The 19,208-nt window shown below is 38.7% G+C and overlaps 1 protein-coding gene across 4 annotated transcripts in view; it reads right to left on the bottom strand.

The window, feature by feature from the left end:
* The window catches only part of IL12RB2 (interleukin 12 receptor subunit beta 2), an 82,404-nt gene that overhangs the window by 45,165 nt on the left and 18,031 nt on the right, over positions 1 to 19,208 (bottom strand). For 3 of the 4 annotated variants that reach the window (XM_027604100.2, XM_027604085.2, XM_027604095.2), the window contains 5 exons: positions 16,828 to 16,942; positions 15,725 to 15,909; positions 14,363 to 14,505; positions 12,905 to 13,055; positions 2,280 to 2,359 (listed from right to left, as the gene is read on the bottom strand). In XM_027604100.2, the coding sequence (XP_027459901.2) occupies positions 2,280 to 2,359; positions 12,905 to 13,055; positions 14,363 to 14,505; positions 15,725 to 15,909; positions 16,828 to 16,942 (674 nt within the window). The remainder of the gene's footprint in view (positions 1 to 2,279; positions 2,360 to 12,904; positions 13,056 to 14,362; positions 14,506 to 15,724; positions 15,910 to 16,827; positions 16,943 to 19,208) is intronic. The other variant, XM_027604103.2, reaches the window with a different exon arrangement.

Raw genomic sequence — 19,208 nt, 5'->3', positions numbered from 1 at the left:
GGGGGCCCCTGAAGAAGCCCAGGATTTTGCAGAAAAGGACTTGATCCTGTAATGGTCCTGCAAAACTGAGGACTAGATCCAACATTCCTTAAGGAGTCTCTCAGACTGGATAGTCACTGAAGGTTTTGAAGGTGCCCTGTCTTGATCACCATCGGGTGCCAAGTTGTAGAAGTTTCTAATATTTACATTTTTGGCTTCTTAGTCAAGCCAGTTCCAGTCCAGTACCCACAATTCTGGCTCCACAAAAGGGGAAAATTTTTTAAAAGTTTTGTTTATTTATTTTAGAGAGAGTGAGAGGGAGAATGCGCACATGAGTTGGGGGAGGGGCAGGGGTACAAGGAGAGAGAGAATCCTCAAGCAGACTCCCCACTGACCATGGAGCCCAGGGCAGGGCTTGATCCCAGGACCTGAGCTGAAATCAAGAGTCAGCTGCTTAACAGATTGAGTCACCCAGACCCCCCAAAAGGGAAAATTTTCTAACAATAAGAGATGCCCACCACAGCATGGACTGCTTAGAAAGTGGAATTCTACCTGTCCCAGATGGTCCCAACAGAGGTATCTGTCTGTCCTGGCTGGAGTGGGAGCAATGTTTATGACAGCAAGGGTGGACTAGAAGAGAACTGAAGTCTTCTTGAATTCCAAGACCTCACTTTAAAATTTAGGCTTTTTAAGGATTAGGGGCAAGATTAAAATGAGAAGCAGAGAAGAATTTGCATATGCACATTGGCTGAGCCTTACCTGTGGCTAAAGTATGTTTATTGGAACTAAAACAGTATATCTTTTCAGATCACTGTTGAGGACATTTGGGGAGAAGGAATCTTTATGGAAGGAGGGATTTTGTTTTTAACCAGTTGCTTACTTGTGAAAATGAAAACCAACAGCCAAGAACTGAGCTGGTTTCTTCTATAATATTCACAAATTATGGCTGCTCTAAATGTCTTGCGTTAAGAATTGTCTTGCTCTTAAACATGGCTTTATTTTAAAATAAATTTTAAGCTGCAGTTCTAGTTTCAAAGTGAAGAGCTTGATTATGACTCACCAAGCTATTTATAGTAGTCTCATACCAGACATTTTGTGTGCGTGTGAGAGAGAAAGGAAAAGAGGGAGAAAGAGCTCATTTCTTGCCTGGCTCATTTCTTAAAACTGAAGAAGATTGCAATTATCAAAATCTATCATGCTAACCCCATCAGAGGACTTTATATTCATTTCTCTGACTACTCAGGGTTTCGTGCTCATCAGCACGAAATTCCAAAACTGTTGATTTACCCTTAACTGGAAGAGGTGTAGTGAGAGGGATGCAGGCTTGGGGGAAATAAAGAGAAGTAGAGCTCACCTGAAAACCTCTTATGAGCATCCAATCAGGAGCTCAATTCAAATAGTATTTTCTTTTCATAAAGATGAGTCATGATGTAGCAGAAAGAGATCTGGATGGGGTTTCGGTCTCAATTCTGCACTTAGTAGCTGGGTAACTGTAGGAAGAACATCCTCTCTCTCAGTTTTTCCATTTGTTAAGTAGGGATACCTGGTACCTACCTCACAGGGTTTTTAAAGGATTACGTGAAATAACTGCCCCAGATTTCAGCACTTTGTGAAACTCTCACATCCTGTAATAACATTAGGCCTCCCTGTTTTCTGGAAGGTTGTTCAAATCACTACTGTTTTACTATGATTCCTGAGGAAGAGCTGCTTTCCGTTCCTGTTCACACTATTTTCTACTATTGCTTGAGTTCTTGAGGTAGAGCAGCCTTCTTTCCACCCTCTCCCTTTTTGGTGACCATAGAAAATATATTCCTGAATACCCATATCCACATACTTCCCATCTTTAATTTCCCAAAAAAGTGCATAAGTAATGTGACACGGTCACTGCTGGGGATGTTGTCTGCAGGGGAGATAGGGTGACTGGGAGAGGCAAGAGTCAGAAGAAATGTTGGAGTGGAGTCAGAGGGTGGACATGCCTGGGCAGGGGAAGGGATGCAAGAGGATGAAGAAACGATGCAGTGTGTGGAGGAGAGAACTCAGCCAGAGCTCTCACCCTTATCTGGCAAAAGTTAATGACACTGAGTCAAGGCTCCTGAGGATATCATGGGGAAAATGAGCTCCAACTAAGTCTCTGAAGCCTCGTATAAAGCCATTACAGAAATAAAACTTATTTTTTGGCCTTGAAACATTGTTCAAATATATAATTCTTTTTGTGTAACAATTATATCTCAATAAAAACAAAGTAAGACAAAAAAATATATATAATTCTCTTGAATTTTACATTGACACTGAAAACTTACCTTCCAGAAAAGAGAAATATGTTGTCTACTGTAGTCAATGTGCTGTTTCATGTACCAGACATCCAATGTTCCTGTAGGCTCTGTTTTGAAGGGGAAAAAACATATTTTTTATACACACACATACACACACATCCACAGATGCACAATATAAAACCTTTCAATGGCAATTACTTATTTAATAAATAACTCTGGGAGAGTAGGATTATAAGACAATTTCAATTTTCTTTGTGCCCCAGTATTGCTTTCCTTTTGTTAAACAATGAACATGTATATCATTGGCCATAGAAAACACAAGGTTACCTTAAAATCAAATTTCAAAAAATAGTGGTAAGGAAATTAGATTCCTAATTTACTCTTAAAATATGTATTGATAAAGTAACTCAAAGAAAGTATGTGTGGTTCTTTTTTGTTGGACTGCAGAAAGAATTCTAAGCAGAAAAATAAAACCATCAATCATAAGGAACATATTTTTTGATCCTGTAAAAATGAAAAATACAAATGATAAACTTGTTCACTTCCATTCCTGAAATTACATGTTGTGGCATAATTATTTGGTTTATGATCATTAGGCAATGATCTACTTGAAAGGAAGGCCTATCTCATTCATCTTAATATCCGTCACACCTGTGTGATGCTTAGAATGTAATAGGCTCCCAATAACTCTTTTTTAGGTGATGAATGAGCAAATGGACAATCCAGGCAATATTAGCTACCTGATGCTAAAACGCAGGCTGAACTGATAGAAGGAATAACCACCAATCCATAAGATTATGGTCAAATGTGACCTAATTTAATTTGAAAAAGTCAATCAAACAGATTAGAAAAGAAACTGAATAACAAACTCCTGTGTCTATAAGAGAGAGAGAATGTGTGCGCGCATGTGAATGAAATAGTTTTATTTCTCCCATTATCAGATTTGTCTTGATTTATAGTCAGGGGTGGAATCCACAGAAGGAGCCCCAGAAAACAGTCTTCAGCTGCACCAGTCTAACTTGTTTAGCAATGACACTTAGAGTGTATTGAGATGAAGCTACACAGGGGTTCCTTCTCGAGTGGCAAGTTCCATTTAACCAGACGGAAGTTTCCAGAACATTAAGTCCCACCAAGAAAACAGAGGACAAGCAGCCAAGGAGAGGAGAAGAGAAAGAGGGAAAGGTAGGGAGCACATGCACCTGCACATAATCTGGGCAGGTCCTGTGGGGGCCCACTCACAGTTACCTTCCATGTCCTCCTCACCCCCATGATGTACGCAGCTCTAGTGCAGTGGTTAAAGTGTGAGTGAGCTCCAGAGCTAGACTACCTATGGGCAATTCCCAGCTCTGCGATCTTGAATAAATGTTAACCACGTCCTTAAGCCAGTTTCTTCATCCGTTGAATGAATGTCGTAGTTCTATACGTCACATGGGGCTGTTGTGAGAATTAAATGAATAGAAGAATCCTGACCCGTGGTAAGCACTAAGTAAATTTAGCTGTTGCTGTTTTGGAAAATGAAGTTCTGAGAGCTAAAGGAGCTTGTTCAAGGTCCCAGAACTAGTAAGTGAAGCCAGGTTTTGAACACTGGTCTGTTTCATTGCATAGCCCAAGCTCTTTGCTCTGCATCCTGCAGTTACCTGGCTCTGAGAAGGATTACAATTTCTCTACAATACTTCCACCCCCAACAGGTACTCTTTCATGTTTTACTCTCCTCCTCTGTCACTTCCTTTTCCTGCCTCTCTCACCCTCTTCCCTTTCTGTTTTTTTCTAAATATTCACTTATTTTCTTCCCCTCTCTTCCCACTAGTGGTAACTTCTACCCTTGCAATGAGGACCTAAAGATAAGAAATGCTTACCTAAGACATTCTGAAAATGCTCTCCATCCTTCAGGATTATGAACAGAGACCCAGAAATCAAGCCTAGGACTTTTTTTCTACTAGTCCAGATGCAAAAAGGAAAAAAGCACAGGCAACAGAAGGAAAGGGGACCTGACAGTTATCAACCACCTACTATGTTCCAGCAAATATTTGGACACTTTATATACTGTACATTATCTTATTTAATCCTCACACAATGCAGGGGGTGCGTGTAGCTACACCTGTTTTAGAGCCAAAGACAAGGAGCCTCACAAAGGTTAAATGATCTACAGAACACTTGGGGCTGATAAATGACAAAGCCAGGAGCTGAGCCCAGGTTTCACTGTTTCCAAGGACCCTGCTCTTCCATTACAGTTCACTACATTGAGCAAAGACTTGAGCAAACTAGGTAATCCAGACATTGACTACATAATCAGGATTTGGAAACTTGGGTGTGCTCAATGTCAAAGCCAGATGACTCGTTAGTGCTAATGTCTCCAGTTAATTACATATTGGTAAGAAATTTCAAGGAACACTCATTGCCTCATTAAAGGTCTTCAACCTACCAGATTACTACAGAGCTAAGAATTGAATTCTAGAATCACAGTCTCTTCAAAGGAAAAATTGCAAGTGAAACTGAAATTTTAATGGTGCCCACCTGCTGTGTTAGCCTCTATGGGAGAGAAATCATTAGTTGAATCTGTGTGTTTCAAAGTGTAAAATTTCATAACCGGGGGTGCTAAACCACTGCTGCTTAAAGCAAATAAGAGTTGATATTAAAGAGAATCTTTGACATTCAACTGACACAAAATCTCTTGAAGTTCTAACCTCAGTGTTATCTAACAAAGGCAGATGAAACTATTATAGGCAGGCCAGAAAAGGAAAGTCAAAGGCCAATGTCCAAGTGATTACAAAACAAATGGGCACAAATTATTAAAAATACAAATATTGAGAAATGAAGGGTCTCCTGAGATGAAACTACCTCCTATACAATAAATGGGGAAACTATAGGGTTGCATAGAGTCACCAGCATGAAAAAAAAGCAAAGATCCTAAATTAAGCAGGAGATTGGCCTAAATGACCTTGAGGGTGCTTTCAACTCTAAAATCCCAAGATTCTGGGTTTCTACGAAACAGTATGTGTGGCAAATAAATCAGAGTCAAGCCTTGTGCTTCTGAGATGAGCATCCATATCTAAAGCTAAGGCAAGTGCAGGAACGTGGACAAGAGCAACTGAATCGCAGGTGGAAAGCAATCCTTCGACAGAGGTTTTCACACAGTGAGGAGGAATATAAAAATTTCCAAGAACAGTGGAAATGGAGAATTTACCACAAAGAGAATATGGAAAAGACATTATCTTGGGAGAATTTAACACAAAGAGAATATGGAAAAGGCATTATCTTGGGAGGTTTCAGGTAGTGGACTAAATGCAGCACACGAGAAGTTTTTGGTCCAAGTCATGCTCCAGGCAGGGCAAGGCAGAAATAAGTTATTCGCTGCCCTGGTTCCTTGATGTGCACTTTTTGGGGATGACACATTTATCTAAAATCTAGTTTTAAACAATTAGATTCAAACAGATCTTACAAGTATCTACTTGATTAAACAAGTTTTACTTTCAGATGTTATCACCTACTATGCCTGCATGGGAAGTCCTATACAGAATCCCTCATTCCCCTTCCTTCTTGATTAATGATGTTTAACACTTGGTTCACTCTCTCTTTTCACCTCTGTCACCTCTTTTACTAGTTGTGAAGGGCCACCATTCACAGGTTGTTCCTTCCCAGTAGCTGGTGCCATCATTCCTTCCACCTGCCCACTTCTAATAGTATGTTTCTCTCAGCTGATGCTTTTGTTTCATACTTCACTGAGCAAAAGGAAGTAATCAGGCAGGGATTCCCTCATCTTTCCACCATGGAAACCTCCAAACTTCACCATCAATTCCCTGACATAGCACCCCTACTTCCATCAAAGTTCAACCGCTTAACCTGAGTGCTGGATCCCATCCTCTCTTGCTTTATCAAGGACCTCTCCCCCACTTCTCTTGTATTATTAATTTCTCCCTCTCTGCTGGGACCTTATCATTACCTTGAAAATACACTATATTTTCTCTGATCCTAAAAACAAAACCAGGCAAAGCATTTCCTGATACCTCATCCTGCTCCAGCTACTGCCCTCTATCTCTGCTCTCCTCTATAGAACTCCCTGAAGAGCTGTGAATTGTCTTTAGTCCCTCACCTCACACTTGCTCTCAACCTACAGCACCTGAGATTGTCTCCCCATCATTCTACTGACACTGCCTCTGGTTGGCAGTGAATCTGTGTTGCCAAATCTAATAGTTACTTCTTTGTTCTTATGTCATTGGACTTCTCAGCAGCATTTGACATAGTTGGGCACTTTCTCCTTTTTTTTCTTAGAAACATAAACTTTCAACATTTTTTAAAAAGATTTATTTATTTATTTGAGAGAGAGAGTGTGTGCCAGGGGAGGAGCAGAGAGAGAGGGAGAGAGTCCCAAGCAGACTCTCCGCTGATTGTGGAGCACAATGCAGGGCTCAATCTCGTGACCCTGAGACCATGACCATGAGATCATGACCTGAGCTGAAATCAAGCATTGGATGCTTAACTGAGCCACCCAGGCACCCCAAGCTTCTTTTAACATTTTTAACATCCAGGTCACAAGCGAAGATCTTGTTTCTTGATAGAAGCAGGGAGGTTTCATCCATACTAAACTAATGGAGGCATTGTGCCAGATTGCTGATGGGAAACAAAGCAAGTTGCATTACACTATATAATTTTGATTAAGCTCAGAAACAAGCAAAACTAATTATTGTTTAGAGATACACACATTTCTGAAAGCTATGAGAAAAGTACTGATAAATGTACAGGATAATAGTTACCTCTGGGGAGGCATGACAGAGGTAGGAATATATTGGTAATTTTATAGTATTTAAGTTGAATGGTAGGTTAATAACTGTTCATTTTGTTGTTAGCCTTTGTAAGGAGAAAGTAGATTAAACTAGGATAATCATAGTGGCAACAGAAGGAACGAACAGATTTTGAATATGTTTACGAGAGTCAAGTGCTGATAAAGGGGAATGGGGGAAAAGGAGAATTTTTTTAAAGGAGAATTTAAGAATAATTTCTTGATTTTTGACTTCAGGAACTAGGAAGATGGTGGTTTAAAGGAGAATTTAAGAATAATTTCTTGATTTTTGACTTCAGGAACTAGGAAGATGGTGGTGTTGTTTACTGAAATAGAAAATATTAAAACTGAAGTATTTTAGAAACATTTTGTTTTGAAGAAAAAAAGTTTTGTCTAGGCTATGTGGGGTTCAGAATGTCTGTTGATATCTAGGTGAGATATGGAATAAGCTATTAGAGCACAAATCTGAAGTTTTGGAGGGAGTCCAAGACTGAAACTATCTATCTATCTATCTATCTATCTAATCTTCTATCATCTGTCTAGTTTTAGAGCCATGGGACTGGAAAAAATCACCTGGGAAAAGAAGGAAGCCATAGGGATTGATACTGAGAAGACAAAAATGACCAGCAAGAGACCAAGAAGAACTGGTCAATAAAGCAGAATAAAATCCAGGAAAATGAGATTTCACAGAATTCAAAAGAATCTAGTACTTCAAGGAGAAACTAGCTCCCTTCTCCTACTGCAATGACCTTGGAAGCCATATGTTTCAGGTGAGGGAAGGCCACAAGAATCCCTTAGAACTTTGCATTTCTTCTTGGTGTCGTATCTTCCAGGAATCTTTCCCTAATATTCCAAAATAGACCATATGCCCTTGAGTCTGAGGATCTGACTAGTTATCACTGTATCCCAGCACCTGGCACAGTTCCTGATACACAAACATCTTCCTTAAAGATCATCCAGAGAAGCATGTATTTTTCATTGGTTTCTGTTTGGAAGCCTACAAGGGAAAGCATTTCTTCCTTTGGGATAATCACCATCTTATCAAATAATTGAGCCCAGACATTGATTTCTTCCAGGATAGGTATTGAGTTTACAGAGACCAAAAGAAGAAAGGAGGGCAGGGGCTGTCATTAGATCCAAAACATAACATTTTCCTTCTAATGAAAATGTTTGCATGTAAGTTTCTTTCATAAGCTAAGAACCTTTCATTCTCATTTTCTCAAGCCTTAGGCAGAAAGACACAAATATGATATATTCAAGTTTAGCTAGTTTAGGAGTCAGCAAATTATGGCCTGTGGGCCAAATCTGCTCCCTGTTTTGGTACAGCCTGTGGACTAACCATGGTTTTTACTTTTTTTTGTTTTGTTTTGTTTTTACATTTTTAAATGGTTGCAAACAAATAGAAGAATAATTTTTGTGACATATGAAAATTATATAAAATTCAAATTTCAGTGTCCATAAATAAGGTTTTATTGGAACATAACTTTGTCTACATATTTATATACTGTCAATGGCTGCTTATACACTGTAATGTCAAATTTTAGTACTTGTGACAGAGATATGGTCTGCAAAGCATACAATATTTACTGTCTGGACATTTACAGAAAATGTTTGCTGACCCCTAAGCTAGACTGTTATGAAGTGCTTGCTAACCAAAATAATAACTTCTAGTATTTAATTGGCCTTCTCAGAGCCAGGTAACTGAGGGGTGCAGAGCAAAGAGCTTGGGTTATGCAATGAACAGACCAGTGTTTGAAATCTGGCTTCTCTGTTTATTAATTCTAGAACCTTGAACAAGCTCCTTTCCAAATGAAGAAAACAACAGCTAAATTTACTGTATGCTTACCAGGAGTTAGGGCTCTTCTCTTCATTTAAATCAACCCATCTTGGCAATATTTCAGAATTACAAATAAATGAACGAATTGCCTGGTGTCTCAACTTGAGAAGGGGTAGTTGCAACTGGTAACCCTACATTCTCTCCTCTTGGGGGTCTCTCACCAATCACCCATGCCATCACCTATGCTGGGAAAGGGCTACTCCCTTACTGCTCTGGCATGAGTTTGAGCATGTAGCGTTTCCTTTATTAATTGTCCATAGTAGACTATAAATTATAAAAAATATAAACAAGACTTTAGAAAATGGTGAATGAGCAGACAGAAAACCTAACTGATTCTACAGCTCTAAGGAATGGCCTATTCATCTTTATCTTGGAGTCTCCTCCTGGGTGTTCTGAGTGGTGAGGGAATCACCTTCCCCCAACAACTGCATGTATTCTCAGGCATGTCTGGAGGCCATGCAGCCCAAACTCAAGAATGTTTTTCCACTACAGTCAAAATATGGTTGCTCAGTTCCCAGTATCAGGCCTACTTTTGACAGATACCGACTGAGGGACTGTCCTCCTCAACAGAGGAAAGCAAGTTCTTTCTTCCTACTCCTTACTTAGTGGCCACTTAAAAAGTGTTTTACATGGAGGACCATGTCAGGAGTTGAATTTAATGACATAGGAAAGGGCCATAACGGAGTAAATAAAGCCCTCATTCTCTGCTGACATGATCTAAATAACTGTGCCCAATCCACCAGAAGATAACATTGCTCTCAGTTTTGAGCAGCAAAGGCTGCAAAGAACTCTCTTGTGTAAGGTCATTCACAGTTTTGAAAACTAAAAAAAAAAAAGAAAGAAAAAATTTTAAAAAAGCTTACTAGTAATTTTTTTAAATGCCAAGTTACATTTGAGTACACAGTCAAAGGTTGAAAAGGAAGAAGTGCTAAAAAAAATTCACACCTTTTAGGTGACATCAGTTGGTGTTTCATAAAGAAACTGATGACAGAAACAGCGGTAAGGGGTGAAAACCATGCCGCTCAGAGTAAGAGGGAAGAGGCTTTGCATCAACCCACAGAAAGATCAAGCACAGACAAGGGAAATGCAGACACTGAAAGAAAGCCAGCAGAGCTTGGTAAACGTGGTATCTCAGAGGATGGGTTTCTTCACAAATGCCTGTTACTCTGAACGAGCCAGTTCCTTGGTTCAATTCATAACTGTCCACGAGTTCAGAACCATAACAAGCTGCTGTACTCATTGTTATGATAGTGGTTTATTTTAGGGGATATGGGAAATTCACTGTCCTACCTTGAAGTGTTTTTAATTCAACAGATAGACATTGAAAACAAACAAAGAAAAAAAACCCTTTTCATACATCTCCAAACAGGTCATTATTAAATGTCAGTAAGAATGACAAGAATTCACAAGCCCAGAGTTCCCCTGGTTTACAGTTAAGCCTAAGGTGATAGAACTTAAAAGCTTCTCAGCCTATTTACTACCTTGGCCTTGGACATAAAATATGGCCCATTTTCAAAAATTTTATCTGTAGGGCATATAAACAAAGTCTAATCCATGAGGTATTTAAAAAAATATATTACTTTGACTATGTGTAATAAAAGAATAAAAAGAGTAAGCTCTGGATTATAAAAATGACAAACATTTAAATGGAGAGCAAGTGTCTCAACATTAAGATATTTGTATCATAAAATGAGAGGGAATAAATTATAATTTGTTGGATGGAGTTATGTTAAAATATTTTTTAAAATACAGAAATGCAATTAATATAAGAAGAAAGGAAGAATACACAATTATTCTACAATTTATATATTAGGCATTTTATCTTATCAGTAGACCCTTTGGGTCCTTGAAAGTCACTGGGGTATCACTGATAAGTGTCATCAACTCTCAAAGGCCATTAGCAGCTCACAGAAAATGTATGTAACTTATATCATGAGACTAACTTACAGGCACACATATCCATAAATTTTACAAATAAGCACTTAGACTTTCTCAAATTAATACTTCAAAATCTCCACATAATAAAGTAATGAATTATATGACAGTAATTTTTCTTCTGAGCCAGATTTATAGATTGAGAGAAGTCATATAGTATGTCACTAAATGAGTACCTTTAAAAACTTATATAAGGAACTTCTCAAATTCAACACTCAAAAAACAAATAACCCAGTCAAAAAATGGGCAGAAGACATGAACAGACACTTATCCAAAGAAGACATACAAACGGCCAACAGACACATGAAAAAATGCTCAACATCACTAGCCATCAGGGAAATACAAATCAAAACCACAATGAGATAACACCTTACACCAATTAGAATGGCAAAAATTAACAAAACAGGAAACAACAAATGTTGGCGAGGATGTGGAGAAAGGGGAGCCCTCTTACACTTTTGATGGGAATGCAAGCTGATACAACCACTCTGGAAAAAAATATGGAGGTTCCTCAAGATGTTAAGAACAGAGCTACCCTACGACCCAGAAATTGCACTGCTAGGTATTTACCCCAAAGATACAGATGTAGTGAGAAGAAGGGGCACATGCACCCCAATGTTCATAGCAGCAATGCCCACAATAGCCAAACTGTGGAAGGAGCCAAGATGCCCTTCGACAGATGAATGGATAAAGAAGATGTGGTACATATATACAACGGAATATTATTCAGCCATCAGAAATGAAGAATAGCCACCATTTGCATCAACATGGATGGAACTGGAGGGGATTATGCTAAGTGAAGTAAGTCAAGCAGAGAAAGACAATTATCATATGGTTTCACTCATATGTGGAACATAAACAATAGCACGAAGGGCCATAGGGGAAGGGAGGGAAATCTGTAGGGGGAGAAATCAGAGAGGGAGAGGAACCATGAGAGACTATGGAACCCAGGAAACAAACTGAGGGTTTCAGTGGGGAGGGGGTTGGGGGGGTAACAGGGTGATGGGTATTAAGGAGAGCACGTGTTGTGATGAGCACTGGGTGTCATGTGTAACTGATGAATCGTTGAACACTACATCAAAAACTGATGATGTACTATACAGTGGCTAACTGAAGATAATAAAAAAAAACAGAAAAAAACTAATATTCAGATGGCTACTTCCTGTGTATCCAAAGATTTGCTAATATTGACATAAAGCTCATACAGGTAATTTTGCTCCAATAAAATGTTTGATTACACCTTCGTAAGTTATCTTCCCTATAATTGCTAAAAAGAAAATCCCATCAGACTGAGAATTATATTTGATATCCTTTCCATAGCTATGGGCAGTCTGGTGGCCCCCATTTGAGCAGTGAGTACCAAAGGCATGATGAAAGGCAGTGCCATAATATTTGGAGGAGAGAGGATTGCTGGATGTTAAACTTTATTTAAAATGTTATGTCTCCACGAACCATGAGAGACTATGAACTCTGAGAAACAAACTGAGGGTTTTAGAGGGGAGGGGGGTGGGGGGATGGGTTAGCCTGGTGATGGGTATTAAGGAGGGCACGTATTGAATGGAGCACTGGGTGTTATACGCAAACAATGAATCATGGAACACTACATCAAAAACTAATGATGAAAAAAAAATGTTATGTCTCCAGAGTCTACCTTCTTTCAAGCTTTTAATTTTCATAGAATCCAAAAGGTAAAATGTATCAAGTTTTAACTTTTATAAAGGAATGAAATTACCGGTTATGGTTTTGTGGAATGAGAGAGTTCCTGAGATAAGAAGTGAAATAGAAATAGAGTTATAACCAAACATTACTGAAGCTTCAGCTTGTAACCAACATGACAACATGTGGCAAGAAAGAGGAGGACTTACCGAATGTTAAAAATTTCCTAGCAATATAAACATATAGCCCTGGATAGTTACAGTACTTAAGCTAATGTCAAAATTAAGTTGTTAATTAATGTACTCATTTACTTGTTAATTAATGCATTAAATTAACTTGTTGGTTTAGTACCAGTACTTAGAGATCCTATTCCAAGGAAATCCTTATATCTTCCTCTCCCCCTCCTGTCTCTCCTCCCTCTCCTTCCACTCTCTTTAAAACACATACCTTCTTCTGGGGTTTGTGTTCTCACCGATTCACTCCAATCACTCCAACTACCTTTATATAGATGTAGCTTAGCGGAAATCTGAAATTCATACTCTGTAAATGGTTTCAGATCCAGCAAATCATGTCTTCCTTTGGTATTTGTAGCACTGACCTTGAATCAGACAAAAATTTTTTTAAAGGGATCTATTTAAAATTAAATGAAAGAATTTTGACACACATAGGTAAGAAACTTGAGTAGATAACCTTTTCTATTTTTTTAGATCTGTCATTCATTGAGAAGACAATGACAGGGTTATTGAATACAAATGATGTTAATCTGAATTAGCTTCTCAATAAAAACAAACTCTGGGGTCTAAGAACCCATCTATAAGGCCCCAAGGGGGATCCTGAAACAAGCTGAAAAATACCAATTCTCAGAAAAGTCTTGGAGAATTTTCTAGAGATTATTTTTTATTTGGTCACAATTATAATGTGATAAATGTTTCTTTTAAAAAGATTTTATGTATTTGAGAGAGAAAGAGAGAGCAAGATAGAGCAAGCATGAGCAGGGAGAGAAGCAGAGGGAGAGGGACAGAGAGACTCCCTGTGGAGCAGAGATCAGAGTTCTAGATCCCAGGACCCTGAGATCATGACCTGAGCTGAAGGCAGATGCTTAACGGACTGAACCACCCAGGTTTTAACACAGACATAGAACTGGCTTCAGAAAGAAAACTTTAATTATATTAAAAAATTAATTACTATATTTCTCCTGAGTTTCAGCTATATGTGGAACTTACCTTCTGTTATTTTTATGTCATTATATTTTACAAAAATACCAGGAGGAATTATAATCTTACAATTTAATTGTTAAAAAAATTAATGTCTAATATTAGATCAAAGTATGGGTCTTTATCTTTGGAATATTCAATTCCATATAGGTTTCTAAGGACATTTCCTAATATTCCTCTTTCTAATATGTTAAAAAAATTACTAAAAAGTAATACAGAGGGAGTTGTAGCATAACAAGGTGAAATGAGTCCTTTACGAGAAATAAATCACAGAAAATTAATATTGGTTTACAGAAGCCTGTGGCTAAAAAAATTTCAGAATCAAGGACGCCTGGGTGACTCAGTCCTTTGGGCATCTGCCTTCGGCTCAGATCATTATCCCAGGGTCCTGGGATGGAGCCCCGCCTCAGGCTCCTTGCTCCGCGGGGAGCCTGCTTCTCCCTCTGCCTCTGCCTCTACCTCCATCCCCCCCACTCCGGCCTGCTTGTTCGCACTCTCTCTTTCTCAGATATAAATAAAATTTTATTTCTTAACAAATAGAGTTGTATATGACTATCTGATCTATCTCAAGTGTGTACTTTAGGGCTAAATATTCTTAAACCCCGTATTTTGCTGGCATGAAAAGACAGAGATCTCTGCAGTGATATTAAGAGCCCCTCCCTGATTTTCCCTTTTACTCTAAAACCATTACCATTTTCCAGGCCCCACTGCTGTTGGGCCGATATCTGAGTTGATTAAGCAGCACCAGTCCCTCATCGTTCCACTGAAGGATACATCTGCTCACAGAAGCGTTTACACATTTGATTCTGATGTCCCATGGAGGAAGAGGCCTCACTGGTAATCAGGACAAACAAAAAAGTGTGATTCAGGCTCTACAATTGGAAATAACCTTTGTTTTGACATGAGCTAGAAAGAACTGAACAAAACTCATTTCTAAGATACATGACCACCAGAGCTGGTGAAATATATAAGAGAGAAACCCCTGGTTTTTCAGAGAAGAAAAAGTTTGATTCACTACAAAATCATTAAAATAATTTTCCTTAATCTACCCTTATTTTTACCAAATAAACTACCTCCGACATAAGTGACAGTGTCGACTGCATTTAATCCAATGTATCAAGAAAACCAACATGCCAAACCTGAGAGTTCCAACGGCTGAGAAGGCAGAGGTGGCTAGTGGTGATCAGCTCTCAGAAAGGGAAGAAACATTGGTAGGAAAAAGTCATATGGAAGGGACAGAGGAACAGAGAACACAGGAATAGAGTAAGAGGGGAAAGAAGGGGCCTTACAGAGGAAGAGTCAATGGGAAGAAATGAAAGGTAAATGGGGAGAAGGATGACAGGAAAATGTACAGTAAATGCCTACGTCAAGACTCATGGCAGCATGTGTGCGAAGAGGTGCTATGGGAAGAGAGAAGAGACATGCACAGTGGAAGGCCAGAACTTAAGGGAGGCCAGAAGCCCAGTCCTATTTTGGATGGTCAGAACTTGAGGATGCTTGAGAGTGGCCTCTGATTCAACTGGGCTAATTATATTTGCTCAGAAACGTGCCGCGATTGGCTCACTCCAGCTCCTAAGGTGATGAGACGAATGGAAGTAGGTATTCTCAGGGTAAGATGCATTTGTAACTTGATACATTTTATCGATAGTTGGTACCTCTGCTCTGGCCCAGCAGGCCCACAGGTAGCCTATCTCAGAACAATGGAGTAACCATGGGGTAAAAAGACACCTCTGCCAAGAAGTGCCTAATCTGAGCTTCATGAATAACCTTGCAGGACCCTCTCCTCAGTCGAATGGTATCACTGGCAGCTGGTGCCTCCATACTACTGGTCTCTTTTTTCTCCAACAGAGAGAATAATGTTGAATATTCCATTTTGTACGACCATCTCTATAAAGTTCTAGGATCATGCCCCTTTTACTTGCATCAAAGTAATATCTATCCTTTGTGACACTGTCCCTTTTGAAACAATCACATATAGGACATTCGAGTGATTTTTAAAATAATGTTCATATACCAATGAATGATACCTACAAAAAGGTGAAATAAAATGTACCTATGTCCAAGAATGTAAACGTGGATGGAAATGAAGAAGCAGTTCCAAGGCTATTGATAGCAGTAACCTTGGCTGTGTAGCTGGATTCAGGCAATTCAGGGGTCAGGTTGACTCCAAGGTCCAAATGGTCACAATAATGACCATTACATTGCTTCTGCCAAGTTAAATTTTTTGGTCCATTTAACCTATAAATAAAAGACAGTCGTGTTTAGCAAGATACTTTATGAGCTACTGGCTCCTTCTAGTACAAAGGAATAGAATATTCAAGTATTTAAAATTCTAGACATTTTGTTAAGGTCAGTCTTATTACTAGGGGATACATTATAGGAATATTTGTATTCTATGGTCCTAAATAGGACCATATTTTTTCCCCTCTCCCCTTTTTTGGTAGGATTGAGACTTTTCGATGTTCATGTAGATAAGTAACCATACCTACACCACCTAAATTCCCAAAACACTGGCTGGCATCCTGGCTCCTCAAGGCAGATATAATTGTTATACAAAGGATCCATGGCCATGTAGACATTTTCTGCACAGAAGTGCCAGCTTCTGGTACAGACTGGAACCCTGGGCTCCACTTCCTTTCCCCCATTTCCTGCTCACTTAGGCATAGGGCAAACCAGCTGGATCTTTGGATGGGATTATGGGATCAACTCCAGAGAACAGACTCTCCCAGACTCTCCTTTGTGTGGACTTTCAGGTCAGGCAAAGGTGCTTTAAAAAGAAACTCCTCCAAAGCTAATGGAAAGCTACCACAAGGATGAGTCTATTTATATATTATGACCCCAAGAGTCTGCAACGGCAAAACAGGGAAGGGATATAATGCAGCCAGTTTAATCCTATTAGAGCAGGGAGAAACATCCATAACATGGACCTCGGATGCTCTGAGAACTCCGAGTTAGATCTCAGATTCAAGACCTTAGTTCTCACACTTTAGATGAACCAGTTTTAACTGAACCCTAGACATTTTTTTTTAAGTACCTAATTACCTAGAGGTGTCTATTGCTTCTTCTCTCTGGCAAAAATAAAACTATTAGATATTTCTAAATGTAGTCTAAGATAACACCTACAAAACAGTTGCAAAATTACAGTCTCTCACTCACTGTAAAGTATATGCAGTATATAGATGGGTGTCACGTCCTCTGTCCCAGGTGCAGGCCACAGTCCCACGTTCTCCCTTCTGTATACAAGATAAGTTTTGAGGCTGTTCTGGAACAACTTTAAAAACAAAGTGCAAAGCCTCATATTGTAAACAGCACATGGTTGATATCTCAATCACATTGTTATTATTTGACAATAAGATAACAATACTTTCCCTATGTCTAGATTCCACCAAATTCAAATTTGCTTCTAGGGCATGAACGTTTTCTAATAATAATAGTGAATACGGATCAAACATTACATGCCAAGTCCTATGCGTTATATGAGGTTTTTCTCAATTAGACATCACAGCAGCTCTATCAAGTATTTATTGTTATCATCCTCAATTTATCGAAGAGGAAACTAAGACTTAGAGGTTAACTATCTTGTCCCAAATTACAAAACTGTGAAGTGGCAGACTAGGAGTAGCAGACTTGAGTCTGAGCTTTTTACCACCACATTCCCCCACTCTCCCTGACAGGTGAACATTCAGTGCTAGGTCTGTACCAAAAAAAAAAAGCCTGCAATTGATGGAATAAATGACTTTTTTTTTTTTTTTTTGTCCTTAGCAAACACCACAGACCTGGGCACAATAATTGCCCCCTGTGTGATAGTGGACAGGTTAACTTGTCAGAAGTTCAGTTTCTTCATCTATAAAATGGGTATATTAATATGTAGCTCATATAGTTTTGTTTAATGGAATAATAAACTTTTTTCCTGAAAGAACAGACTCTTTCATATATATATGAAATATGTATATCTTATATTGAATACATATGAGCTATATATACACATACACACACACATATATATATATACACACGCACACACACACACTCTGCATATACTATATACAGTTCCCTGGGAAAGGGTGCCAGGAAGGAAATATTTTGAGCATGGTTAAATGTATATATACACTGTATATATCTGTATACATAACTACTTATGATCCACTTAGAGACTACTACATTAACTTCTCATTTTCTGTACAACTTTTTGTTTATTCTGGAGCCAGTAAAAAAATTGTCCCGTTCCTCCATTAGTTTTCTTATTCCTAATATAATTCCAAACTCTCAAGCCAATTATCTGAACCACTGTTCAACATATTCAAATGCTGTTTCAATTGCCTGAAGACCTCTTTCTAGGGTCCTTGGGAACTATCCAACAAGACAGGTTTGCCTCTGTGCCTGGTACACAGCTGTTATTCTGATATTGCCAGTCCTTAGTATAATGGAAATTCCTTCATTTTCCAGTGTTTGACCTCTTGTTTCTTAAATCCAATTCTTTCTTCTCCCCTGATTTAATTTTTTGTGATGGTGGGGTACATCCTCCAGTAATTCCTGGGAAAGGGTACAGGGAGGAAATATTTTGAGCACGATTAAAAATGTCTTTATTCTACCCTCACACTCGACTGATATTTTGGCTGAGTATTGAATTCTAAGTTGAAAAGAATTTTCATCCAGGATTTTGGAGGCAATGCTCTGTTGTCTTCTACATTCTAGGGTGCTGTTAAGAAGCCTAAAGCCAGGGATGCCTGGGTGGCTCAGTCGGTTGAGCATCTGCTTTTGGCTCAGGTCATGATCCTGGATCCTGGGATTCAGTCCCACATCCGGAAGGGCTCCTTCCTCAGTGGGGAGCCTGCTTCTCCCTCTGCTCTGTCTGCCGCTCACCCTGCTTGTGCTCTTTCTTTCTGACAAATAAATAAATAAAATCTTAAAAAAAAAAAGAAGCCTGAAGCCATTTTGATTCTTGAACCACTGTTTTTAATTTTCAGAAGATTGTAGAATCTTTTCTTTGTCCCCACTTTTCTGAATTTTCACAAAGATATGCTTAAGGAGGGTCTATTCTCTTCTGGTTTCTCAGAGTTCATATATTCTGAGAACTTATATCCTTCAGTTTGGGGAATAGTCTTGAATTATTTCTCCATCGATTCTCCTATTTTTTCCTTTCTAAAAATCCCTAGTTTTTATAGGTTGGATTTTCCTCTAATTTTATACCTTATCTTCTATATTTTTAAGCTCTTGGTCTTTCTGTTCTACTCTCAAGGAAAAACCTCCTCAGTGTATACATCCACCCTCCTATTAAGTTTTTCATTTGTTTATCTTTGGGGGCAATGTTTTCTCTGAGTATTTCCTTTCCACACTGCATCCTATTTTTATTCTATATGCACTAGTTTCTTGTAATTCTCTGAGGATATCAAGTATAGTTTTTGTTTTTTAACATTTCTTCTCCCTGAATACACTCTATTTCTTCCACTTTGCTTATATGCTTTGTTGCATACATTTGTTCTGGTTTCTATCTTTCATAGTAGACATTTTCCCCAGATCGTTATATTTTTACTCAT

Source organism: Zalophus californianus, chromosome 4 (assembly GCF_009762305.2).
Source record: "Zalophus californianus isolate mZalCal1 chromosome 4, mZalCal1.pri.v2, whole genome shotgun sequence".
Classification (NCBI taxonomy): Eukaryota; Metazoa; Chordata; class Mammalia; order Carnivora; family Otariidae; genus Zalophus; species Zalophus californianus.
The sequence above is the reverse complement of the archived record's forward strand: the minus strand, read 5'-3'. Positions and strand labels throughout refer to the sequence as shown.